This window comes from Scatophagus argus, chromosome 18 (genome assembly GCF_020382885.2).
Source record: "Scatophagus argus isolate fScaArg1 chromosome 18, fScaArg1.pri, whole genome shotgun sequence".
Lineage (NCBI taxonomy): Eukaryota > Metazoa > Chordata > Actinopteri > Scatophagidae > Scatophagus > Scatophagus argus.
The window spans coordinates 19564928-19592676 of NC_058510.1; the positions used below are offsets into that span (position 1 = coordinate 19564928).

General features: G+C 43.1%; 1 protein-coding gene and 2 long non-coding RNA genes across 5 annotated transcripts; 2 read left to right on the plus strand and 1 right to left on the minus strand.

Moving 5' to 3' along the window:
• Nucleotides 1–4591: 4591 nt before the first annotated feature.
• Nucleotides 4592–7079, minus strand: LOC124049934. The gene is made up of 3 exons (XR_006841510.1): nt 6985–7079; nt 6206–6348; nt 4592–5840 (listed from the first exon to the last, which is right to left on the minus strand). It is a non-coding gene; the product is annotated as an uncharacterized LOC124049934 (long non-coding RNA).
• A 107-nt stretch (nt 7080–7186) lies between these two features.
• Nucleotides 7187–10489, plus strand: LOC124049933. Of its 3 annotated transcripts, none has more exons than XR_006841509.1 (6): nt 7187–7286; nt 7615–7655; nt 8295–8375; nt 8894–8958; nt 9056–9154; nt 9249–10489. It is a non-coding gene; the product is annotated as an uncharacterized LOC124049933 (long non-coding RNA). The 3 variants fall into 3 exon arrangements; XR_006841508.1 differs by having other exon boundaries at nt 7207–7286; nt 7615–7676; XR_006841507.1 differs by lacking the exon at nt 7187–7286 and having other exon boundaries at nt 7533–7676; nt 9249–10488.
• Nucleotides 10490–21532: 11043 nt separating this feature from the next.
• On the plus strand, nt 21533–25992 carry LOC124049994 (serine/threonine-protein kinase pim-3-like). The gene is made up of 4 exons (XM_046372156.1): nt 21533–21681; nt 24616–24725; nt 25501–25551; nt 25675–25992. Exons 1-4 carry the CDS (start codon nt 21624–21626, stop codon nt 25990–25992), a joined length of 537 nt encoding a protein of 178 aa, XP_046228112.1. The 5' UTR covers nt 21533–21623.
• The last annotated feature ends 1757 nt before the right edge of the window (nt 25993–27749 follow it).

Consider the following 27749-nt stretch of genomic DNA (forward strand, 5'->3'; position numbering starts at 1 on the left):
CATTGTAACTGCTGTAAACCTGAAAAAGAACATTTATTGTCATCCTGCATAAAACAATTGTTTTTAAAAAATAGCACAGAAAGAGGCCTGGAGATAATACTGTCTGGTGCCAGTCGAAACTTAGGCCGAAACTGGAAGGCAGCCCAGAGAGGAGAACTAATGGTGTAAACTGTGCACAGAAGCACATAAAAATAATAATAAAATAATGAATAAACAGGTGCAAGATAAGGCCAGTGGAAAGTCCCCAGAAAACCTAGGGCAGGCCTACCTAATGGTGTCAAAAGTCACCACCCAATCCAGGACAAAAATAGAAACCTATTGGTGTAATAAAAACAAGGTTGGCAAAAAGGGATGGACAATAGGCGTGGAAAGGTCCAAACCCTAAGGTATATAATGTGAAGCCACCAGTCATTCTGAGAGAAACCCTTCATGTGTACCTAGTGTGCTTTGTGAACGGTTTTTCCCTTTTTTGCCGGCATTAAAGTCTTTGCTGCTCAGAATCCTGTCTCCTGTTGATGATTCTACTGGACTTCGAGGGAAGATTTTCCTGAACAATTGGACACAGCTAAAACTTAGAAATTATTGTGGTGTGGCTTTGAGGCTCTGAGCCTACACGACACTGCCCCAATAAATCTATAAAGTCAAATCAAGTCAACTTTATTTGTATAGCCCATTTTTACAAGCAATGCAGCCATTTGCTGCACAATGCAGCCATTTGCACAGAACTCTCAAACTACTCATGTTTTCCCATTGCACTACTGTCATTTTGCACTACCCTGTCAGCCATTTGCACTACTGTTTATATTGTTTACACTGATGTTTATATCATCTACTGTTTTTTTTATATTCTACTGTTTTTGTATTATATAGTGTTGTTTATATTTATATTTATTTTGTTAGGCAATTGGGCTTATACCGGGACCAGGGAAACTAATTTCGTTCCACTCATGTTCTACATGTGTGAAATGACAATAAAGCTCCTTGAATCCTTGAAAGTTTGTCTCAAAGGGCTTAACATAACATCAGCAACATCCTCTGCCCTCCAACCCTCACATCGACAAAGGAAAAACTCCCAGAAAAACCTTTAACAGGAAAAAATGGAAGAAACCTCAGGGTGAGCAACAGAGGAGGGATCCCTCACCCAGGACGGGCAGACGTGCAATGGATGTTGTACAGGCAGGAAAGCAGTTAACAACATGAGAGTGACATTACTAAAAAGACAAGTAAAACAAAATTTCAACTGTTTAGTTTCATTTTTGATACCACCTCAATATGGTTTTAGCATTTCACAAGACTGAAATTATAATAATGAAATTATAATGAACTGCTGTATCATTCATGTATGTTTTATGTGCAGTTGTAAATCACTATCCTATCAATTCTATTCAGTTCAATTTCGGCCCGCAGGGAGAACCACCCCGCTGATAGTCGGTGCACAAAAGAATGACAGGCAGATGTCAACAGTAGACATTGGGTTGGTCATAGAGCCGGCTACAGTTCAACATGAAGATCTGGATGGAGAGATACCTGCAGAAAGATACAGAGAGAGAGAGAGAGAAAGGGAGGGAGAGACACAAAACTACGAGGAGAACTGGACACACAGTTAGTGACATAAAATAATGAACTGTATGTTAATCTGACGAGGGGAGAGGATAGAAGAGGAAACGGAGGAGGGGGAACTGCTTGGTGGATCATGTTTGTGTCCCCCGGCAGCATAGGCCTATAGCAGCATAGATATGATAGAGATTTAAAGATTAACACTTAGTCAGGCCTATTCTACCTGTGGCTATATATCATGAGGTGAGTGTAACTATGCCTACCATACCATAAAGACTCTCCAGCTAATCCAGAACGCTGCAGCACGACTACTGATAAGAACCAGCATGAGAGACCATATTTCTCCTGTTCTGGCTTCTCTACATTGGCTACCTGTAAAATTCAGGATAGATTTTAAAATTCTCCTCCTCACTTATAAAGCCCTGAGCGGTCAGGCACCATCCTATCTTAAAGATTTGATAGTTCCCTATCATCCCACCTGATCTTTACACTCCCAAAATGCAGGGCTACTTGTGGTTCCTAGAGTCCTCAAAAGTAGTTTGGGAACCAGAGCCTTTAGTTATCAAGCTCCTCTACTATGGAACCATCTTCCGGTTTCGGTCCGGGAAGCGGACACCCTCTCTTTATTTAAGAGTAGACTAAAAACTTTCCTCTTTGATAAAGCTTAGGGCTGGCCTAGGCCAGCCCCTAGTTATGCTGCTATAGGCTTAGACTACCAGGGGTCCTCCCATGACGCACTGAGCTCTTTCTTCCTCTCCCTCTCCTTCTGCACACATTCATGTCCCATTAATGCATATTACTAACTCAACTTCTTCCCTGGAGTCCCTGTGCTTTCTTGTCCCACAGATTCCTATCAATCATGACTGAACCTCCTGCTGCAGTCCTGCTGTCGTCCTGCTCAAAACCTACTGCGATTACTACTGTTTAGTCATAATCTGATTTAAATCTGTTACGACTCAGTACAGCAACTACCATTATTGTTACTACTATTGTTATCAAAATCACCATAATACCTTCTGTATACTTCATTATCATTATCATTATCTACATTCCGATACTTCTGGTATTATTACTGCTGCTATGCATCTGCTTGTGTGCTCCTTCTCTCACACCCCACCCCCTCTGCCTCTCTCTCTCTCTCTCTCTCTCTCTCTCTCTCCTGCTCTCTCTCTCTCTCTGTCTCTCCCCCCCCCTCTCTCTCTCTCAACCCAACCGGTCAAGGCAGATGGCCGCCCATCTTGAGACGGGGTCTGCTCCGAGGTTTCTGCCTTCTAAAAGGCAGTTTTTCCTCTCCACTGTGGCCAAGTGCTTCCTCAAGGGGGAATGTTGGGCTCTCTCTATTTACAATTTAATTAAAGAGTTTGGTCTAGACCTGCTCTAATTGGAAAGTGTCATGAGATAACTTTTGTTGTGAATTGGCGCTATATAAGTAAACTGAATTGAATTGCTTTTAAAAGAAAAATCACTGTAATAACAGTGTTTTTTGGTAACAAGTACTGTAATGCAAATGTAATTATTTATTTATTTTATTATACTTAATTAATTCCAAAGCTGGGAAATTCTTTCTCTGCATTTAACCACAATCACTGATTGAAACACATGCATGCAGTGAAACACACACAGGAGCAGTGGACTGCCATTTCAGGCACCCAGGAAGAAAATTGGGGTTTAAGTGCCTTGCTCAAGGGCACATCAGCTAATAGTGTGGGGGTGGGGGCATTAAATCTGTTTGTGATGTATAAGGCTGCAACTGAGTTTGCAAAAGTCTCAACAATAGATGCAAAGCAGGTCATGAATAATCTGTATTAGCAAGTCTCATATATTTATAACACACATAAGTGTTAGGGTTAGTGTTAGATATAACTCCAGCAACTCTGTGCATTTTTTAGAAATTGCCATGACAGCTTGGTCCTTCGAGCCAGATCCCAATATCCTTTCCACAGTCCAGGTTTGGGCCTGAAAACATGCACAGAGGAGTCAGACTCATGACACCAAGATACAAGATACAAGATAGGTTTATTTGTCACACACACAATCATACACGGTACAATGTGCAGTGAAATTCTTTGTGTCCCTGCTACCAAAAAATATGTAAATAAAAAATTTTAATTTAAAGAAAAATAATAAAATTAAAATTTAAACTAAAAAAAAAGTGAAAATGTGCATTATTTACATGAGTGGTATTTACATCTAGTGTATGTAGTGCAGGTGGGAGTGGGATTGTCCAGATTAACGCTCACTGTTGAGCAGGCGGATGGCCTGGGGGAAGAAGCTTCTCCTCATCCTCTCAGTGTTGGTTCTCAGGCAGCAGAACCGATGGCCTGATGGCAACAGGGAGAAGAGTGAGTGTCCGGGGTGATGGGGCTGCCTGAGGATCTTCTCAGCTCTCGACCTGCATCGTTTGGTGTAAATGTCCTGCAGGTCGGGTAAAGTTGTTCTGATTGTCCGCTCAGCTGAGCGGACTACCCTCCTAAGGGCCGAGAGGTCCTGCTTTGTGCAGCTGCCCATCCATGTGGTGATGCTCCCACTCAAGATGCTCTCAGTGGTGCAGGTGTAAAAGTTCCTGAGCACCTTGAGGGGGAGCCTGAAGTCTCTGAGGCATCTGAGGTGGAAGAGACGCTGCCTGGCCTTCTTAACAGTCCTGTGAATGTGCAGTGACCAGGACAGGTCCCGTGTGATAGACCTCTGGCTGAATTGCTGTTATACAGAGGCCAGTTAGATAGATAAATACTTTATTGATCCCAAGGGAAATTCAAGCACCAGTAGCCCATTACAGCAGTGTAGGTTAGTCAAAAGTAAGCAAACAAACAACCAAGGCCTAACTGTTAGTGGGAAAAATAGAAAAATAGACTAAACATACTAAATAAACTAAGTAAACTAACATATGCTACATAAAGTACAATAGAGTGCAGAGAAAGCAGGTCGACCAGATTGACTGTGTGTGTAAAACCAGAGACTATAGAGCCACAGTGTAAACATATGTAAATGGATTGCTACTCTGAAATGAGTTATAAAGTGCAGGTTAATTGTGCAAAACAGTATAAGGTGCATAGTGGAATAAGTAAATGTGATTTTTTTTATGCCTGATGTGACTCAGGCACAGACTGTCGCTGGGATCGTTACCCCTGAACAACCCCTGAGTTGTAGAGTCTAATGGCCAGGGGAAGAAACGAGTTCCTGAGTCTGTGTGAGGGACCAGAGTGGTCTCCCCGAATAAAGGGATCTAGGCAAATTCGAGTTCAGGTGGAAGAGGTTGGAAACAGGAGGCAGCGAAGCTTCAGGTGCCAGGAAAAAACTTTTTATTTTCCCGAAACACAAACGCTCGACACACAGTCTGAGAGCAGACAAGACGCAAGAACAAAACAGTGATATCATCAACTCACAGCAGGTCATAGCACTTCTCTCCCAGAAGCCCAGAAGCTAAATGAGGCGCCCTTAAATAGGGCTGCTGGTTGAGCCCAAATGGTTCAAACCGTTATTGAGGGGATCACCGGAAATCATAATGGTCCATACAATGTTATTAATCATAATAAATCAATACAAAAATAAACAATGCGCCTTTTCATTTACCCACACACCACACAATAACTTTATACAAACACTACATAACCAACACCATAAAGAAATATAAACACCCCTGAGTGCAATGGTTCCTCTGCTTGGATGGAGCAATGGAGCCGGACCGGGAGTGCAGGTGAGTACGTGTACGTGAGTGTATGAAGAACCAGAGTCTTTATAAACGGACAGATGAAGAGTGGGACGAGTAGTGGGTACCTCACTACACGCCTGGATGCTGGACCGGGGATAAAACTGTCACGAGTGACGCAGTGGACCGAGTTTCTGGCGCCGAAGTGTCCACGCCATGCCAAAGACGTCGCCAAGCACCTAAAATATGTACAAGCTGATAAAGAGTCCATCTGTGTGTGTGTGTGCGCACCCGCGTGTACATGTGCCACAAAATCCAAATAGTCTTTTGTTCTCCGACGCTGCCTCGCAGGCCACGTCATCACAAAGTGTCCATCGTGGGAGACAGTGAGAAGGGAGGTGCTCACCTTCTCACAGTCTGTTTGTAGAGCAGGTCAGAGACAGCAGCATGGTGCTGAACACACTCATCTGACTGATCAGAGTCCTGTGCAAAGGTGGGAGGCGTTGTCCAGTATGGACAGGATCTTATCCAGGGTCCGTTTTCTGCTACTGACACTACAGTGTTCAGCTCTGTGCCCACCACAGATGCTGCACTCCGCACCAGTCTGTCCAGCCGTGTTGCATCCTTCTTCTTGCTGCTGCCTCCCCAGCACACCACAGAGAACAGAAAGAGATAAAGCAAATTATGTACATGCAGTTAAAACAATATCTCAGAATCACAGCCACTTTTTATTCACTAAATGCATCAGGTAGAGACACAGCAATTTGACTTGGAAATCAAAACTAGACAAACAGTAAGTGCACATAGATTCAGCAAGATATGCACAATAAGTGCAAGGTATTCCTCTGTAAGCAAGCCATTTTATCCAAAGACTACATGTATAAGCCTACATACATTTTATGCCTGTTCCATCAGATCAAAGATATCAACAACAAAAAGTATATTTGACGTCAATGAGCACACAGGTTTATCTCCTCCTTATGCGACACCTGAAAGTATTACCTGGCAGTTGGTTTAGTGGGTCCACGTAGGGGATGTCCCGGACTTCCTGGCTAGCTGTCTCCTCCTCTAACCTGGCCACCTTTTTAGGGAGCTGATTCTTCTGAGCGAAGCATAAAAGAATGCTCATTTGCCTTCGCTGACATCTTTGAAGACAAATACAATAATTTATACTATGCATTGTTTGGTTAAAATATAATTAAATAGCCATCAAGCAAAGCAGAACTTTATCTCATTAAGTTTGCAAAGTCTTCCTAGAGGTGGGTCTCAATTGCTTTGTGAATTACTCTTAAGAAAAAACTGTATTTATTTAGTTTAGAAATATCCTGGTCTTACTGGTGGCCTAAGAGAAAAGCTGAATAATGGGTCCTGAGCTAAGACAAACTGTTCACTAACATTACTGATTACCAGCCAAATTAATACCAACCAAATTATTCAGTGGCGGTTCCAGAGAGCTAAAGCTAAACATAAAATGTGTACAATACGAGCCTTGACAAAATGTTACTTACTACCAGATTGATTAGCGAGCTACTGCTAGCGTAACCTCTGCAAACTAACACCCGAAAGTCGGGATAGATAACTAACTAAAGCTTCCATGCTAGTGGAGCATCGCTAGCTTGCTGGCCCAGCTGCTGACTGACCAACATAAAAACAGTGATGATAAAGATATCTGGGCTAAAAGAAACAATTGAGTACCAAAATGTATTTACTATAAAAAGGACAGGACTGTACGTAGAGACAATGTTCCCCAGCAACGGAAATCAAAAGATGAGATGACTTACCGTCCTCATAGGACACCGTCCTCTTCCACGTCGGTCATCAGAGTAGTGAGATCAGTGTCACTGGCTGTAACGTTGTTGTAGGATGAATACCTAAATCTGACCCGGATACAGCAAGGCTATTTTTGATTGGCTGTTCGGTCGCTATATTCTATTTGATCGGCTGGTGCTTGGCAGGCGCCTTCTGAGCTGTGGGGGGAACCGACTTGATTCCTACCTGTTCCACTGTTATATATTTTTAAAAAAAATAGCGGCGCAACTTGGTGGACGTTACCCTGCTAATTTCTCTGCGTGAGAATTACAAGGTGTGGCGTGTGAGCGTGTGAAATGGTTTAAATGCGTGAGTCTCACTCTCAAGAGCCCTGATATTACCAGAAATATATATATATTCTTTTTTTTTGCGGGGGGCGGGTCCTCACATGCCGCCCCCGGCAAAGTGCCCTGGAATTGGTCGGCCGCCCAATTCGCCCATATGAGAAACCGCTACTGATGTAATAAAACAGATTTTGTGTAATTATAACAATGATTATTTTGGATCTGGTTACATGAGTACATTAAAAACAATGCAAAGTGTGCAGAGTGCTGATTTGAAATTTTATTTTCGATCTTTAATTGTACTTCCTTTTTACACAGGAAGTAGAAAGTCATTTGGTGGATGGCGTTTGGACTGCATCGTGAGTTCTCTCTCTTTATCAGTAAGCATACCCGGAAAAATATCAACCAAAATTGCTTAAAATGATAACCTACCTAAGGTTACAGACATAACCTTATGTCTGTAAAGTTTTGTTGACTAAAATCACAAAATTTTACTGTTTTTCCTTTTTTCGGAAACTCATGTTTTGTTGTTGTTTTTTTTTTAAACCAGTTAGGTTCTTAAATGTAGAAGCTGGGTGTTTTAACCCTTATATACTCACCAGCCACTTTACTAATTACACCTTGCTAGTATTGGCTTGGAGTCCTTAATTGCCGTAATTCTTTGTGCCATAGATTTAACAAAGTGTTGGAAACATTCCATTTTGGTCCATATTGACATGATAGCATCACACAGTTGCTGCAGATTTGTCACCTGCATATCCATTTGTAGAACATGCACTTTAACTGGTAGCAGCAAAGTGTGGTAACTTTTACTTTTACTCAATCATTATTTTATTTTTGCTGTATTTTTATTGTATTTTGTCAACTACTGATGGATACTTCTTTGGGGAGAAGAGTTTATTCAATTGAGTCATTAAATTGATTAAATTAATTGATCAATTCATTTTTATCCTGTCTTATCTTATGATGTGAATCTCCTGTTCAACCACATCCCAAAGGTGCTCTATTGGAATGAGATCTAGTGACTGTGAAGGCAAAAGAAGTGGCACCTTCTGCTGCTGTCGCCCATCCGCTTCAAGGTTTGTGTGTTCAGAGGTGGTATTCTGCATACCTTGGTTGTAACGAGTGGTTCTTTGAGTTACTGCTGCCTTTTCTATCATCTCGAACCAACTGCTCATCTCCTCTGACCTCTGACATCAAAATGGCATTTTTGTCCACACAACTACCGCTCACTGGATATTTTCTCTTTTTTGGACCATTCCCCGTGAACTCAGATGGCTGTGCATGAAAATCCCAGTAGATCAGCAGTTTCTGAAATACTCAGACCAGCCCATCTGGCACCAACAACCATGCCAGTTTCAAAGTCACTTAGTTCCCCTTTCTTCAGCATGTAATCTCCATGTCTAGATGCCTAAATGCACTGAGTTGTTGCCATGTGATTGACTGATTAGCTATTTGTGTTAACAAACAACTGGAACAGGTGTACCTGTATATATATACACCTATAAAGTGTCCGGTGAGTGTATACTGAGAAGTTGGTCTTTCATGAAACAGTAGAGTAATTAATATATATTTCTTTCATTTCTTTGGGCAACAGAAATACCTCATAGGATGGAAAACGTCATGATCAGAGTGTCACAGGCACCAGACTTTCCTGTTGCAGTAAGAAAGACACATTTGGCTTTGTTGTTGGTCAAGTTGATTAAAGATTTACATTAATCAAATTTGCTTTGATTTTTAATACTCGTTTCTTCTCAAGCCTCCGTATGATGAAGGTCCTCTTCCGTACTCGATGGTCCAACCTCGAGGTCAAGACAGTGCAAACGAGTCAGCGCCAGTTTTTGTTTTCAAAACCACAGTAAGTGCAGTACATTTATCGACAAATTGCATACCTATATTACAACTAAAACAACTACACTGACAGACAAAATTCTTCTTTCTATCTTTTTCAGTGCTGCCCTAAAAAGTGGACCCAAAGTCACTTTCTGGTCATGGGATTTATCTTTGTCTGTCTCTTACTCCTGCTGTTGTTAGGGTTCATTCTTTACTCAGTTTACGTTAAGAGGTAATTTTGTTCAAAATGAAAACTGTTAAAAAAGATCACCATATCATGGTGCAAAAAAGCCTGACATTGCCCTACGAACCCCAAAAGAGAGTTTGTATAAAATGTTAATTTGTATAATAATAAAAACTGTGAAAAATGTTCATTGTATGGCCATACAGAGATGGTGGGTCATATGGGATGTTAGGTGTTAATGCATGAAAAAAGTTCACCCTATCTGCTGTTTTTCAGTCTGCTGTTGTGAGTGTTGTTGAGTTTACTAAATTTATATATACATGTATTAATCTTGCTCGTCTGGCCTTGTCGTGTCTACTCAGAGCCGTTTTTTTCCCTTTACCATCTTTATTTTTACACCATTAAGTCATCTTCTTGCCCTGGGTCAGTTGGGGACTTTCCAAAGGCCACATTTTTGATTTATCTTGCACCTGCTTGTCTATTCCTTGGGTCTTCCAAGGGTTTCCACTTATATATTTATTTTTTAATGACTTCTTAAGCACAGTTTGCACCAATATTTTTCTCTCCCTGGCCTGGCCTGCTTTCAGTTTTAGTCTAAATTACTGCTGGCCTCAGACACCATTATTTCCAGGTCTCTTTTTATAATATTTTTTAAAATAATTGTTTTATGCAAGATTACAATAAGATGTTCTTTTTCTGGCTTACAGTGATTACAATGAGGTTACATAGACAGTGTTTTACTACCATAGACAGTGTTTCACTATCATAAACAGTTCACAACTACATAGTTTTTACCTTCCATAGCTTACAGGCCCTTAAACAGTTGTACCCTTTTAATACAGCTGTATCTTGCTACATTCCAGGAGAGGAATGTAGGAATGTAATCCAGGAGATCCTTGTGTCGTTAACACCCATCACCCGCAGCTTCTCACCCGGTAGCAGAGGTTGAATGGTGTTGAAAGCACTGGAGAAATCAAACAATGTGATCCTAACAGGGCCTCCCCCACCATCCAGATGCAAATGCCTCTTTACCTGGCCTTTGTCGCTGTTGGGCTGATGATGTCTTCCGTGGAGGTGGAGGAGGAGGGGCAGATAGAGGGGTGCTGTACAGGAGAATGCTGGGGCTTGGGTCGAGCCATTTGGGACAGTGTGGGTGTGTGGGAGGCTGGGGGTGTCAAGGATTCAAGGATTCAAGGATTCAAGGAGCTTTATTGTCATTTCACACACGTAGAACATGAGTGGAACGAAATTAGTTTCCCTGGTCCGGTATAAGCCCAATTGCCTAACAAAATAAATATAAATATAAACAACGCTATATAATATAAAAACAGTAGAATATAAAAAAAACAGCAGATGATATAAACATCAGTGTAAACAGTATAAACAGTAGTGCAAATGACTGACAGGGTAGTGCAAAATGACAGTAGTGCAATGGGTGGCAGGAGGTGAGCTAAACCTGTTAAAAAACTGGTTGAGCTGGTTTGCTCTGTCCAGGTTCCCTGACATCTGTCTGTCTTTCCCCTTCATCCCCGTGATGTGTTTCATTCCCACCCACACATCCCTCACACTGTTCTGTTGGAGTTCGGCCTCCAGTTTCCTCCTGTAGTTGTCTTTGCATGTCCACAGTATGTCTCTGAGTTCATGCTGCACCCTCCTCTGCTCCTCTCTGTCTCCAGACCTGAAAGCCCTCTTCTCCTCGTTCAGAAGTGCCTTCAGATCACTGGTGATCCAGGGCTTGTTATTGGAGAAGCAGTGCACAGTCTGGGCCGACATGGTGGTGTCCTCACAGAATCTGATGTACTGAGTGATGCAGTCAGTCATCATATTGATGTCTCCCCCATGCGGCTCACAGAGTACATCCCAGTCTTGTTGAAGCCCACTTGCTTCCCCGAGTAGGTTGATGTGAGAGAGTTAAAACAGAGTCGTTGAAATAGCCTTAAAACAGAGTTATTTATTTTAGAAACAAAGATCTTTGGAGATCCCACCTCAGAACACAAGTCTGCTTCAGCCAAACGCCAAGTGGGATCTAAAGCACTCAAGGAAGTACATCATTATATATACTTTAAGATAACACTGGTTGTTAGTCTCAGCACCTTTCCACTCAAGCTAGAGGGGAGGGGTGGTGTATCAGCGTCTTCGCCCATCAGTCAGAGTGACTTGAGATATGGTGTCCTTCTCCTACTATGGCTGTGATGAATCTAACAGTGAGAGCTCGAATACAGGGTACACAACAACATCCTCAAGTAACTAAAATTCCCACAAAAGTCACAATAGAGACCATAAGTGACAAAATCAAACCACTGACCAAACATATTTGTCATCCACTCCTCCAGAGGTTACTATCTCTGTATCCTGTGGAGATTTGTATTATGTCTAGGGGTTTTAGTGTGGTATAATCAATAGCTACAATGTCATTGGATGAGATGTCAGGGGTAGGTGTGGGTTTGTGGCTCTAAAGCAAATGTGGTGTTGTCAGTGGATTCACACAAGAGTAATATTAAAGTTCCGATCAGCACGGCCAGCAGGCTGAGTCCTGCTAGCCATTTAGCATTACCATACATCACTTCTCTTTTCTTTACCCTGTCAATGGTTTGAAGTTGATTATGCAACAATTTACACTTAAAATAGCACAGATACAACATTAAATGAATAATGACTCATGTCTAGCAGCCACGAGGCTGCACAACTTATCCCCTTTATAGTCTGGTATGACCGCACAGCGAGAGTTTTATTAGAGCAAGAGCGAAAGCCACACATACAATAAACCAACAGACAATAAAGAAAGATAACTGACAGTCGGACATCTTTGCGTGCTATCTTAACTTCTTAAATTCTCAAATCTTACCGTTTCACCTTCGGATTTCGTCCAACGTATATGTAATATAGAAAAGCCCAATTGGAAAGTTTATCTGCCACCCACAAGTGTTGGTAATATACCTGAATGAGAAGATTTTAATCAACTCTGTTCTCTGTATGAGTGATACCACCTGCTCGGTCAATTTGTTTTGTTCTCTGATTGTTGTATTCATAGGTTTCAGAGGTGTCTGTTTTGGAGGTTGGTGGCTTGGCACGCCACATGCAGGAGAGGAGCGCTATTTCACCTCCTCCCGTGACGTCTTCTCTTCTGTTCTTCAGTGCCAGGGGTAGACTGCCCTGTCACCTAGTCAGCACACGGGGATTATTCTGCCCCTTTGTGTGTGTGACTCACGCCCAACCCAGTTGGGTCAGTGTTTGCTGCCTGGAGGTCCTGGTGGACCTCGAAGAGGGACCACTGCGGTTCTTCCGCTGCTGCACACTGGTTCCAGTGGTACCAGGTGTCTCCTTTACCCTTCAGTCGGACTGCATGCGAAGTTCTCTCCACCACCTGAAACGGTCCAGTCCACCTTGGTTCCGACCACTTGCTTTTGATTACCCGCAACAGGACCCAATTCACCTCTGGCGACGAAGCCTCGTGCGCCCCCTCGTGTCGGTCCGTGACCTGTTTGGCAAAAGCTGAACCGAAAGCCTGCAGTTCTTTAAAATATGCTCTTGTGGTCAGGTTTTGTTTGTCTTCACCAATCCCAATCAATTTTGTCATGGGACCTGGAAAAGCTCTCCCTGTTTGTAGCTCATGAGGAGAGAACCCTGTGCTCCGGTTAATGGAGCTTTGAATGGACATGAGTACCAGGGGTAGGGCATCTAGCCAGGTCAGGTTAGTCTGTGCACATATTTTTGCCAATTTGTGCTTAACTGTTTGATTCATTCTTTCAACCTTGCCCTGTGATTGCGGGTGGTAAACAGTGCCAAATGAATGTTTCAGCCCTAGCATTGCCTCCACCTGCTGGAGGTCTTGATTTTTGAAGTGAGTCCCATTGTCTGATCGAATTTTCTCTGGGAACCCATGTTGAGGAATGTAGTGATTAATCAAAAACTCAATCACCGACTTGTTATCCTCCCTTTTTGTTGGCCACGCCTCCGGCCACTCTGTATACACATCCACACACATCAACATATCTGTACCCTCTTACTGCGGTTATCATATCTGTGTAATCTATGATAATTTCTTTCCCTGGTCATACTTCGAGAGGATACTTACCCGGTTCGAGTTTTGATGGTCGGTCTGGCATTGTACTTGGTGCAAAGTTCACATGTTCTTACCCAGTGTTTTACCATATCTTTCAAGTGAGGATGCCACTAGTTCTCCAGGTTTCTCAGCATCTGTGCCGCTCCCACTTGTCCTACTCCATGCGCCTCCTCTAGCGCTGTTTTTCTCATGCCTGGGGTAGAATAAGACGTCCATCCGGACTCCTCCACAGTCCTCCCACCTCCGTAGCTCCTCTGGCTTTCCAGAGCGTTTTCTCCTGTGGTGAGACCCCCTTTTGCAATCTTATAATGTCAATTAGTTCTGGTTCAGTTCCATCTCTTCTTCTGAACACATTAGTTCTCGTTTAACCTGATACCCAACCGCCATCTTTGCTGCATGATCTGCTGCATTGTTCCCTCATTTCTGCCTCGTGTTTGATGGATTTGTTTATTGCAGTTATGTACATTAGCACTGTTTTTTCTCCCCCTTTTTTCTGGAACAGAATGCCATTAACAACTGCTTCTGTTTCAGAAACATCAAGGTAGAATGGCAACGTGTAGTCTGCTAAGGTCAATTCAGTGGCAGTAGCCAATTTTTGGAGACATCCCGGCTCCTTTCTGGAAGATCGCTCTGCCTAGGAATAAAACCTGTTTCCTAGATATCTGTAATTTGGCTTTACTTACCTTAAACCCTTTTCTGGCTAAGTGTTGCAGGACAGAGCTGGTTGCTGTAAGACAGACAGTAGCTGTGGGCGCCGCCAGGAAGAGACCATCTACATACTGAATGAGTGTGGTGTTGTCTGGCAGAATGCAGTCACTTAAAGCCTATATGAGGACCTGTTTGAACAGCCCTGGTGACAGTGTGAACCCTTGTGGTAGCCTGGTGTACCCCAGCTGTCGACCCTTGTAGGTAAATGAAAAAAATGTCACAGCACTCTTCTGCTAATGGGAGACAAAAGAATGCATTAGCCAGATCAATGCATGTAAACCATGAATGAGATGAATCCAGATTAGTCAGAGCCACATATGGATCAGGCACGGGCACCGTAGTAGTAGAAAGGATGTTATTAATGGCTCTGAGGTCTTGTGCCATTCTGTATTTACCTGTCCCTTTCTTTTCTACTGGCAGGATAGGGGTGTTCCATGCGGAGTGTGAGGGTTAGCCATGTCGCATGTCAATCAATGTGATATGTCTTAGCTTAGTAGTGAAGATGAGGGATTTGTGTGAGTGTCCAATCAGTCTGAGCCAGAGCGTGTTTAACCACACCTCCCAGTTCTTTTGCCTGATGTTTAGGATGTAATGCTAGTGAGACGTGAGGAACCGCCTCTTCTGACACCATATACCAATCTAGTTGAACTTCTGTGAGCATGACCGCTGCTACAACTCCCTCTGGAGCCACATATATGTTGGTGGAGTGTATTCGCCAACTTTTATCTTGTAGCTGTTCTTGGAACCCGTCTTGATACCACTCAGTTTGCAGTCTGTCATAGAAGAGGGTCACGTGGGCTGGGTCAGGAGGAGAGATGTAGGGCTCGAGCAGTGAGATCCAGGGTTTCCACTGCAGGTAGGCCGAGAGGATGCCGTTGTGCTCAGGCGTTTCAGGTTGCAACAGAGCCCAGTAGATGTCCGCATACTGCTCTTCCACAGACTGGAGGAGGTATTGCCCTGTGGTTCTCAGCTGGCAATGTCACTATGAGTCTGTCCAGGCTACACAGTGTGGACGCCCCCAGTTTGATTAGGAGATCTCTCCCCAATAGATTGACTTTATAGACAGCACTGGGTCTGCTGTCGTGGTCTCTCTGTGGTGTGTTCCCCACTCCTCCCAGTCATCCCAGTTCACCATGGGATACTGGATACTGTAGGTGCTGCTTGGTGATTGAGTGCCTGCGTCAGGTCTGGGCGTGGTGGATCGCCTCGACCTCGGCCTCTTTGCGGTATACTGGAACAGTCTTTCACCCAGTGTCTTGTTTGGTTGCAGTAGTAGCACACGTTTCCTCCCGGCTGTCCCTTTGGCGGTCCGCCCCTTCCCCCACGTCCTCTCGTCCATTCTCCTCCCCACTGTGGTCAGCCCCCGGAGCCTCCTCCTCTGCCGTATGGTGGGTATCTCGGGCAGCTTTTTTCTATTCAAGAGGGAACAGGAAACAAATCAGGAGTATCATTATTCTCAGCAGTGACCATTACCTTCACAGCTTCACTTTTTTCTATTCTCTTTTTGTCATTTACCTTCTTTATCTGGCCTCGTTCAGTTGTAGCTTCAGTAATTGACCCTGAAGCTCTTTAATAGTGTCCCGCTCCTTTTGCTGTTCGTCTTGTGCTCAAGTGAGGTGATACACTAAATGTTTTTTTTTTTTCTCTAACTTCCTCTGGAACACCCTCTAACACCGCGTGTCTGTACCATTCCCTTTGTACCCCTTTTGGCCCTGGGTGGACACCTGTGTGTTTGAGCCACGTGTCCTTACATTTATCTAGGAACTCGCATGGGTGCTGTTCAGGCGCCCACTGTAATTTTGGAACCATTGCAGCGTCGGGCAATGGATACTTCTCTCTCATTGCTTTGCCTATGTCAGTGCTTACCCTAGTAAATGGTGTGTTATCAGTAGAGCGTCTCGTATTAGCCTCCTCCTAAATCTCCCTCAGGTCTGCTCCTGTCATGCATCTGGCTGCCACCGCTCTAAAGTCTCCAAGCGCCAGAGTCTGTCCTGCAGTAAGACTATCTAAGTTGTTTAACCACAATCCTCCGCCTTCTGCCACTGGGGCATTTTATCAACTGTTGCTTGCACATCACCTAGTCCAAATGATTTGTATTTGACTCCCTAGCTGGTGGTGATTAAGGGGAAAATTATCGTAGTTGAGTGTGTGTGTTATTTCAAGGTCATAGGGTGTTTATGCTGCTCATGGGGCGCTTCATCCTCGCCTGGTAGGAGTGTGTGTACGGTGTGTACTATTCTATCGATGGCCTTGTCTTGGCAGTGCGCAATATTCTGACACTGCTGATTCGTTATCTGTCTGTTCTAGTGACTGTGTTGAGACTGAGGCTTTATCTAACACTCATTTGGCTGCAGAGGCGGTGGGTGTTGGGTATGGTATACTTACGAAAAGTTGTCCTTTCTCTATTTTCACTGTTGGGTACCTTTCCTGAGGGGACTCACATGATGCAGTGGAGGAGCGTAGGGTGGGGGTCGGACCGGTGTGTTGGCCTCCTTCTTCTCGCTTTTCCGCTCTTCTTTCTTCTCTTTGATGATCGGCACCCTGCCACCAGACCGCCAACTCGGACCATTCTCTCCTCTCCTCCTCATATGCTTTCCCTTCCTTCCTCCATTTTCCTTTTTTTTCAATAAACTTGCTGCTTCTTCCTGCCTCCTGGCTTCTATTTTTTAGCCTTCGACTCTGCTACCTTTTCCCATAACATTTTCCCAAGGACACTCTGTCCTTTAACTCTTTCCCTGTCTCCTTTATTCATTTTTCTACCTTCTTTTTTACCCCCTCCATTTTCTTCTCCTTTTCTTTCTCTTCAGTAACCCCTGTCCCTGCCAGTATTATATTTTCCAGTTGTGCTGACAGAGGTTTCCACCGACCCTCAGATCCACAACCTCCGTCATCTAACTCCTTATTAAACTCACCCTCCATCCTTAAAAATGTTATACCAATCTATTAATTAATTAAGTAATTAATTAACCAATAGTTTATTAAAATCTAAATTCAGCAGTCAGCCGGTGTGTATGGGGTCCACCCAAACCACAAGTCTTATTCAGTGAGCAGAGCAAAACAGCCAGTCAGTTTGTATGGAGTTCACCCGAGCAACTGACCCTTGTGACAAAAACCGGCCACTTCCGTTGGCACCGTGAGGTTTCCGCGGCTCAGGCAGCTTTGTGACACCGTAGGTTCGCTGTCTTTTGAACAGTTTTGTCACGACACTGTTGTAATGCTCTGCACTTAAGACACCGCTGAATTCTATTATTTATCTATTTTATCCCCAATTACCCAGACATGTCACACATACACACAATATCACATTTATTCAATACTCACCAACTCTGGAACTTTTATCCTTTCAGCTTTTAAGGAGACGCCGCTCCTAGGGACTCTAACCCAATATTTGAAGAGACACCGCTCTTCTAACTCAGAATTCGGGGGTCCTCACCTCCCCGGGACTCTGACCCAGCTGCCTCCTTGGCTCCGTCCCCTCGTCAGAGGACGGTGGGGTCCGCCACGACCAAGGACAAGATCTACAATTGATCTTTTAACCTCTTTATTCTTTTCTTTTTTTGTTCCAGTTCCTTACTTTGTTTTTCACTCATTCACACTTTATTTTTTTTATTTTTTTATCCTCTGAATTTTCAACAGACTCTGAATTTGGAAACTTCACACTTGCAGACACAGATTGCCTTCTTATTTAAGAGTATTCAATATGCAGAATTCGTTACAACAGGTTTCTGCTTTACCTTTGTTTTAGGTCGACCACAGCGCTGTGTCCTCTGTGTGCAGTTTGGTTTTAGGTCAGATCAAAAAACTCCTCACAACCCGGACGAGCCCCCAAAATTGTTGAAGCCCACTTGCTTCCCCGAGTAGGTTGATGTGAGAGAGTTAAAACAGAGTCGTTGAAATAGCCTTAAAACAGAGTTATTTATTTTAGAAACAAAGATCTTTGGAGATCCCACCTCAGAACACAAGTCTGCTTCAGCCAAACGCCAAGTGGGATCTAAAGCACTCAAGGAAGTACATCATTATATATACTTTAAGATAACACCGGTTGCTAGTCTCAACACCTTTACACTCAAGCAAGAGGGGAGGGGTGGTGTATCAGTGTCTTCTCCTGTCGGTCAGAGTGACTTGAGATATGGTGTCCTTCTCCTACTATGCATGATACCTCTGTCTCCCTCAGAGTGTGCAGTCCTGAGACAAACAACCAGTTCTACATGATTATAACATTATTAATTATACCATTAATAATATAGCATAAAACATATAGCATAAAACAGAATAGGCAGGTTAAATATTTATTAATCCACAGGTGGTCTTTAAAACCTTCCCTTAACCCAGATGTATGAGTTAATTACAGACTTTTATCCAACCTTCAATACATCTCCAAGATCCTTGAGGAGGTTGTCCTAGAGCAGCTACTATTTCCCTCCAGGGATTAATAAAGGAATTCTGATATGACATCTCCACTCTAACAACTGAGTTAGAGACTGGACCATGACATTGCGATTAAATGATCCGCTGATGACACACAGCTATACTTATCTATACAACTGGATGACAGAAGTCACCTTAACAATTTGGAAAAGAGCTGGATGTCCTCTAACTTCTTATTACTTAATTCAGATAAAACAGAAGTTATTGCATTTGGACCTAAACATCTCAGGGAGTCTTTTTCTAGCCGGGCTGCCACCCTGGATGGCTTCACCTTTAACTCTTAACTCTTATTAAAGCGGTGAGGAACCATGGGCTCATTTTCGACAAGGACTTGTCCTTCAATTCCCATCTAAAACAAATAACTAACACTGCCTTCTTTCACCTCCGTAGCATAGTTAAAATAAGGAACATCCTTTCTCAGAGTGATGCTGAGAAATTGGTCCATGCATTCATCACTTCTAGGCTGGACTACTGTAATTCTCTCCTGTCAGGATGTTCTAAAAACTCTCTGAAGAGTCTCCAGTTGGTCCAGAATGCTGCAGCGAGGGTATTGACAGGAGTTAATAGCCTCACTCCATTAGCTTACTGTAGAATATAGAATAGACTTCAAAATTCTTCTATTAACTTATAAGGCTCTCAATAACAAAGCTCCATCCAATCTTAAGGACCTCATTGTTCCTTATTGCCCCAGTAGAACACTTTGCACCCAGAATGAAGGTCTGTTAGTAGTTCTCAGTATCTGTAAAAACAGACTGGGAGGTCGAGTCTTCAGCTACCATACTCCACTACTGTGGACTCTATACATTTAAGTTCAGGCTAAAAACATCCCCCTATGATAGAGCTTTTAGTTAGGGCTGGCTCAGGTAACTCACTCATAACCATTTTAGAGCTATGCTGCCATAGGCTTAGACTGTTGGGGGAAACATCAGGATACACAAGCCATTTCCTCTCCTCTCCACTTCCCTAAGCCCTGGCCCAATAAATGAGCCTCCATCATCGCAAGTTTGTTTATTACAAGTTTGTGCTGCCTCTTGTTACCTAGTTAAAAAGTGATCCGACCTCACTAAATTCTCCCTGCAACATGTCTTCCTCTTCTGTTCCCATCTCATCTTCAGATGAGTTCTCCATCTGTATTTATATATAACTTAGTTTAAGAGATTCTGGTATGTGTGCAAGCACTGAAACGGATGATAATTCTCACCCATCTTTGCAGGATGGGATCCTCAAACTCCTGATTTGGTGTCTCATCACATTGAGACGAGCCCTCCATCTGTTTCTAAAAAAAAAAACAAAACACAGAGACATAGAGATAGAAACAAAAATTATTTTACTCACCCAGACAATTTTGTGTTTTCCATGAAAAGTCACATTTATTTACCACCATGTGTTGTAAAATGAACAGAAAATTGACAAGACATTGACAAGGTCAGAAATAATGATTTTTAAAAAGTAAAGTGACATATTTTATCATTGGAGAACAAATTTCATTGGAGTGAGTTCCCTCCAATGACAAGATATGTCACTTTCCCACTTTCCTTCCTCACTCTCACAGCGAAATTTGTTCTCTGCATTTAACCCACCCAAGTGACGTGCACACACACACAGCAAACCCGGGGCAGTGGGCGACCACGTGCAGCGCCCGGGGAGCAGTGGGGGTTAGGTACCTTGCTCAAGGGTACCTTAGCCATGGACACCGGGACGGGGAATCGAACCAGCGATCCACCGGTTACGGGTCCGACACCTTAACCGCTGATCCACGACTGCCCCCCATTTGTATTTGAAATAATAATTTGTCCCTTCAAACTTTTCTTTCGTCAAAGAATCCTCCATTTGCAGCAATTACAGCATTGCAGACCTTTGGCATTCTAGTTAATTTGTTGAGGTAATCTGGAGAAATTTCACCCCACGCTTCTAGAAGCCCCTCCCACAAGTTGGATTGGCTGGATGGGCACTTCTTGCGTACCATACGGTCAAGTTGCTCCCACAATAGCTCATCCTGCTCATACTGTCATTTTGCACTACCCTGTCAGCCATTTGCACTACTGTTTATACTGTTTACACTGGTGTTTATATCATCTACTGTTTTCTCTTATATTCCACTGTTTTTATATTATATAGCGTTGTGTATATTTATATTTATTTTGTTAGGCAATTGGGCTTATACTGGGACCGGGGAAACTAATTTCGTTCCACTCATGTTCTACGTGTGTGAAATGACAATAAAGCTCCTTGAATCCTTGAATTTGGTCACTGGATGGCCCGCTGATGGTGAGCAGGGGTTTGTGGGTTCACCACACGGATGACCTGGGTTGTAGCCATCGGGAACCTCTGCACACACAAGACATACATACGTATATATGTTATTATTATTGTTTTTACTATTACTATCACTAGAAAAATGGACTAGAGAACTCCTTCAGCGACAAGCAGACTGTACAACAAGCACTGCTCTTAGTCCACAGCATAACATAACCTGACAATCTGACAACTGCACATCAATACCTGTACATAACTGTAAATTTCAGAATTTCTTATTTGCCACTGCTCACTACAGGACTGTATGTATTTTAGTGCTTTAGGGCTGCTGTAGCACTGTCAATTTCCCTGTAATAAAGCCCAATATTTTCTTATCATATCTTAAATACTACAAGACTGTGCGTGCCATCTTTACACTCATCACCATGAGTATGGAACTCTTATTAAATAATGATGTGATATACAGTTAAATGGGTAAAATAAATGAAGTAGCGTTACATGAATGAAGTCGCGGTAGGTAACTTTACCTGTCAAGCTTAAGTCTTGTCCAGCTAAAATGCCGCTAGCAAAGGAAAGCAAAGGAAACGAGGAGACTATTTCTATGCAAATTAATAAACCCGGTTGTTTGTCGCAGATTTGTCTCCAGTCTAGCTGTCAGTGTGTCAGCCTAGCCGTTATTTTTGTAATAGTTACATTTGCAATTTGCATACGGTTACTGGGTTTCTACGGCGGAGACGCGCGATTGCATGGTCCGCCTACGATGACGTCCTAGACCGCGATTGAGAGTCTATTGTCGGCTCCGCCAATCAGAGTGCGCAACCGTCTACAGTGACCACAGACTTTTGTAAGACGGTTATGATGGACTCCTCGTCTCTCAGCCCGGATCTGCTGGCGAAGCTCCATCTGCAGCAAGGTAACAGTGCCAGCCGATGATACACCGTCTTTCGCAATCATGACTCGATGCAATTGTAACTTTTTTACGTCACTCAATCGGAAGGGTCACTTAATAACATGTCTCAGCAATATAACCGCCGTTTTCTAAACTTTATTATTCGGTCAACATATAAGTGTTTGCTACTTTTATTCAGCCAGCTAAGACCCCACGTCCTTATACATCACGTTTTGGGTTTGCCTGTTTAAGAAAGTAGGTTTAGTGAAGCCCTCATATTGTTCATGACATGTATTGCCCCAGGCCTACATGCATCTAGGTTTTCACTTGCAACACAATGGCTAACTCACTTGTAGAGGGTTTCTCGCTCATATATAATGTTCAGTGGATTTTAGTATTTTTTTGTTAATCTTGAGTGTGTACGCATTTTTGCCTTCAGGCACCAGAGGGCCTCTGCACCATGGTTGCAAAGTCCCTTTCTTTCCACTCAGATTACATTTTCTCAGTTGCTAAAACACTAAACCCCATTCTCTGAACCAAATTCTCAGTGGTTGAAACTCATCTTTCAAATTAAACACTCTTTCGGTCAAACCTTTAACACTGTTCAGGTCAGGTCAGAGACAATTTGCGAATCTTATCTGCTCGTTCTTGCGAAACGCTACACTTGCATTGCAAAATTGTAAACACTGGCAGCAAAATGTGAATGCAGCTTCAGCACAACTCAACGACTCACATTTTTAGTGATGTGATCAGACCAATTGGGCAGGATAAAAGTCAGTTCAGAGTGCACAGGTGGCACACGTGCATCCATCTACAATGGACAGAAATATACAGAGAGGCAGAGGAGAAAGAGTTCGTGTGAGAGGTGATGGAGGAGGGAGAGGCAGAGGAAGACCAAGAACAATCATTACTGATGAAATCTGGGCAACTACTGCATCATCAGGACATTCAGAGAAGAGAACGGGTAATTGTTTCTTGTTGTACAGTAACGTTCATTATAATACTATTTTTTCTGGCTGTATAGATTTGTAAGTGTATTTTCCCCTTTGTAGAATTAAAAGATGACCAAATGAGGGTGGAGGGACTCCTCTTTTTTCCCAACAACAAGAAGCACTCAGCAGGTACCGGCCAGTGGCGCTGACATCGCATCTGATGAAGACACTGGAATGGCTGGTCCTTGTCCATCTCCACCCTCCATTGGGACCATCCATGGACCCGCTGCAGTTCGCCTATCAGCCTGGCATCAGGGTAGATGACACCGTCACGTCCTGGATTATGGACTACCTCACCAACCGCCCACGGGGAACAGTCTTGGCTCCTTTTCTGTTCACCCTGTACACTGCAGACTTCAGGCACAGTTCTGCACATTGTCACTGATCAAGGACTTTGTGGAACCGCCTCCAAGGAATGCAGGGAAAATCAAGGAGCTGGTGGTGGATTTCCGCAGGCGCGGTCATGCCCCTCCAAAACTGGTGAACATCCAGGAAATGGACATGGAGAGTGTGGACTCTTATAGGTACCTGGGTGTTCAGCTGAACAGCAAACTGGACTGGACTCATAACACTCACATGCTTCACAAGAAAGGCCAGAACAGACTCTACCTGCTGAGGAAGCTCAGGTCCTTTGGAGTGCAAGGAGCACTCCTGAGGACCTTCTTTGACGCTGTTGTGGCATCAGCCGTTTTCTTTGGTCTTTTCAGTGGTCTGCTGGAGCAGCAGCATCTGAACCGCTGACAGGAAGAAACTCGATAAACTGATCAACAAGGCAGCTCTTTCACCCCAAATGCCAAATGTGTGTGGCAGAGTTATCGTAGGTCCTTCCTTCCTGCTGCTGTCAGATTGTTTAACAACCAGCACTGCCCCTAGTAGACCACACACACTTAAGGACTCATTCACTTAAATACTGTGAAAGACATCTTGACAATAATAGTAGTAATAATAATGTGCAATAATTTTATTGGTTTGAGGAGGAAGAGGACGAGGGAGAGTCATTTTTTTTTATTTATAATTTATTTATTAGCCCATGTGCAACTGTTGATTTCTCTTGTACATAGTGTTTTATATTGTATTACTATTCTCTCTTACACTTAGGTAAATTGTTTGTTAATTGTTTATTAATTGTTTATCGATGCCTACCTCTGTTTTTTTACTATCCACTTGCTGCTGTAACAAGGTGAGTTTTCTCATTGTGGGACAATAAAGGAAATCTAAGATCTCATCTGAGATATCAATATGTGAAAGTAAGTGTAGCCTTGCTTTCCAGTACAATTCAATGCTCATAGGCTTACTGTTACCATAGGCTAGTAGTTGCAGTTGCTGTTTTTACAGTACTGTAAACTATATTGAAGTGAATATACCTTAAATACACTAGTCTAGGCAATGTAATAGGCCTGTGATGATATAACTGTGAAGTCTAGTCAAAGCTGGGTTCGGTACACCAGACGGTTTTTCCCCTGTTGCCTGGTAAGGGAAAATATTGCCTGTGATGTGGATGAAGTCCAGACATGATGTTGGAGTATGAATCTCAGTGACTTTGATTGTGCAGTAATGTGCTTTTCATTTGCTAAATGCATTTACAATAAACACTTTCTGTTAACTACATGCCCTGGGTGCTGTGTCCTAAATTATTTTATGTAGTGTCTGATGAATGTTCTGTGGTGAATATATATTTTTAATTGCTGTGTGTATAATCTGAACACAATGTTTGGTTTTGAACATCTCAGTTCATAATCTCAGTTTAACTTTTAGGGTGGTTTCAATCTGTCTGTAATGTTGAATTAAGACATTGTTTTTGTTTTAAAACCGTTTGTAAAGAACAGGGTGTTAAGGTAAAACGACAAATCTAGAATACTTAGACTGAGAGAAACATTTTTTTTAGGATTACAGATTTTGGTGCAATACTATATTCCCATCCAAATGACCCTGATTCCTAATCCTGTTTTCTGCTCTGTGTGTGTAGCCGAGGAGGACAAGCAGCCATTTAAGAAACTGTACCGACTGGACTCGGTCCTAGGCAAAGGAGGATTTGGTACCATATACTCTGGTGTTCGCCTGGCTGACGGGTTGCCGGTATGAATGAGAGCTGCTTTGTTTTGTCCAACCCCTTCAAAATAAAAGCAACGCTAATTACTGCAATTATATTCATGTCAACCAACATCACTGTAGGGTTGGGCGATACTGGCAAAAAAATGTATCCCGATTATTTAGGGCATTTCGCCGATAACGAGTAATTTGACAATTAATTGATGACAATTGCACTTGCATGTTTTTGACTCTAAATCAGTTTGCACCACAAACATTGTTCTTAAATGATACTGACAAATCATAAGTCAAACTAACTACTTCATTCTAACAGGTTAAAATGGTAAGCAGTGATTAGTCACCAACCAGCCATATTTGAAATATAATAAGTATTTATTGATAACTCCGTGCACAGATGCGTTGCACAATGCACAAACAGCTTCAAAATAAAGCAAAAAGTTAATAACTTTGCCCTTCAAATTTTCTCATCTCAAGATCACAAAGGAGTGCATATCCACATTAAAATTAAACAGGACAAGTAAGTTCAGAAAAAAGTCACATCGGTTTTCCTGCTACTCCATAGATCTGTGGTAGAGGCACAGAACTCAACTGAAGACAGGGCTCTTTTTATCTCTCCTCTTGTTTCTTCATACATCGTGGGTAAGTCTGCATGGAATGTGGGCTTTGTTTCGACAAAGGAAGTTTTAATTTGCTTTTTAGTCTATGAGTGCAGGGAATGGAAAGAGGTTTATTCTACCCTATATCTTTGTATATTATTTGTAACTGAATGGATATTGTAATAATGTTGTAAACTTACTTGCAGGTGGCGGTGAAACACGTGCGCAGGGACAAAGTGGATCAGTGGGGCACTCTGGTGAGATTTATCTGTGTTTTCACTTACACAATTGTTGTTTTCAAATTACGGTCAGATTTTTTGACTACTTCAGTTGCTTTATTAAATTGTTAAACCTTTATTTAAATGGGTTATCTTTCTCAGTGTGGCACTGTGGTACCCCTGGAGATTGTGTTGTTAAAGAAGGTGTCTGGGACTTTCGGAGGGGTGGTGCAGCTGTTGGACTGGTGGAAGTTGGTGGACGGTTGGTTGATGGTGATGGAGCGTCCTGAGCCTGCTCAGGATCTTTTTGATTACATCACAGAGCATGGTGCACTGGATGAGGCGGTGGCTCACGGCTTCTTCCTGCAGGTTCTGGAGGTAGTGCGTCACTGTTACACCTGCAGCATTGTCCACAGAGACATCAAGGATGAGAACCTGCTGGTGGAAATTATCAGAGCCGGGCCTACAATGCATTCCTAAAATATCCTAACTGGATTTTTTGGTTCCACAGTTAAAATTGTATATACACGGTTAAATAAATCTGTGTACTTCCATGATCACCCACTTCCCGACATTGTAGAGAGACAAGGGTGGTCTTGTTGGATTTGGAATGGTGGAGAATGAGGGGCTACCCACTGCCTGCATGTCTGTGAGACGTTCCTGTCAAAAATTAGTTGAACAAGTTCTCATTTAATGTGTCTGTCAAACATTGAAAAAAATATAACTCAGTTATAACAGACCCAACTAAAACCTTATTGGTAGGTGAAATATAATTCAGTTCAATTCAATTTTATTTATATAGCACCTTGTACAGTCAAAATTGTCTCTAGGTGCTTTACAGAAACCCAGAGCCTGAACCCCGAGCAAGCAGACAGTGGCAAGGAAAAACTCTTTTAACAGGAAGAAACCTCGAGCATCTAAAGGCCAACTCCACATGTCTTGTTTGTTTGAACAAGCGTATAAAGTACAGCCGAGCCGAACTTTTTAAAATAAGGGTCGCCTCGAGCACCATGACCACAACAACAACAACAACAACGGCCTCACACCAACTCAGAGCCTCACTGGGCAGACTGCAGCTGCTGAGAACACCGGACTTTGTCATTTCACACATGTAGAAAAACATGAGGTGAAACAAAATTAGTTTCCCCTGTCCTGGTATAAGCCCAATAACCTACAAAATACCTAATGCTATAAATATAAAACAACACTATATAAATAAAAAAAACAATCAGAAAAAAAGAGACATAAACAGTGAACAGGGAGCAACAATATTTACAGCAGTTTTGCAGTATTGAGTAAATGGCAGAGTAAGGCAAATGAAACGAGTAGTTTAGAGTTCTGTGCAAAATGGCTGCATTGTGCAATGTTCCATGGGAGTGGGAGGCAAGGGGGGGTATGGGGTAGCAGCAGGGGCTACAGACCTCCAGAGTTCAACAGTCTCACAGCTTCTGGGAAGAAGCTCTTCCTCAGTCTGGTGGTCCTGCTCTTAATGCTCCGCAGCCTCCTGCCTGAGGTGCCATGCCACACAGCTGCCATGCCACACAGTGATGCAGGAGTCATATACTCTGTCGCCTCAGAGCAGTGGCTGTTAACCTTTGTGCAGTTTGTACACCAACATTTATTAACGTAGACACATAGTCCGCCCCTGCAGGCTTTCCCCGACAGCTGGTTGCAGTCCGCTCGGAAGAGAAGCCGGCCGTCGATCTGGAAGGCTGGGCCCGGCATGTTCTCATTCAGCCATGTTTCCGTCGGACAAAGCACCGCACAGTTCCTCATCTCATGTGATACTCCCAGCCTCAGTCAAAGTACACCACTGTCAGAGAGTCCAGTTCCTCTCCCACAACATGGCTGGTCTTCTTAATGACTCTATTGAGTCTGTTAGTGTCCCTCACCCTCAGGCAGCTGCCCCAGCAGGCAACAGCATATGTGATGGCACTGGACACCACCGACTCATAGAACATCCTCAGCATCGTCCTGCAGATGTTGAAGGACCTCAGCCGCCTCAGAAAGTAGAGGCGGCTCTGGCCCTTTCTGTAAACAGTGTCCACGTTCTTGCACCAGTCCAGTTTGTGGTCCAAGTACACCCCCAAGTATTTGTACTCCTCCACCACCTCCACAGTGGCCCCTTTGATGTTGATAGGGGTCACTGGAGCCTTAGTCCTCCTCAGGTCCACCACCAGTTTCTTGGTCTTTGTCACATTGAGCTGTAGGTGGTTTTTCCCGCTCCATGTGACAAA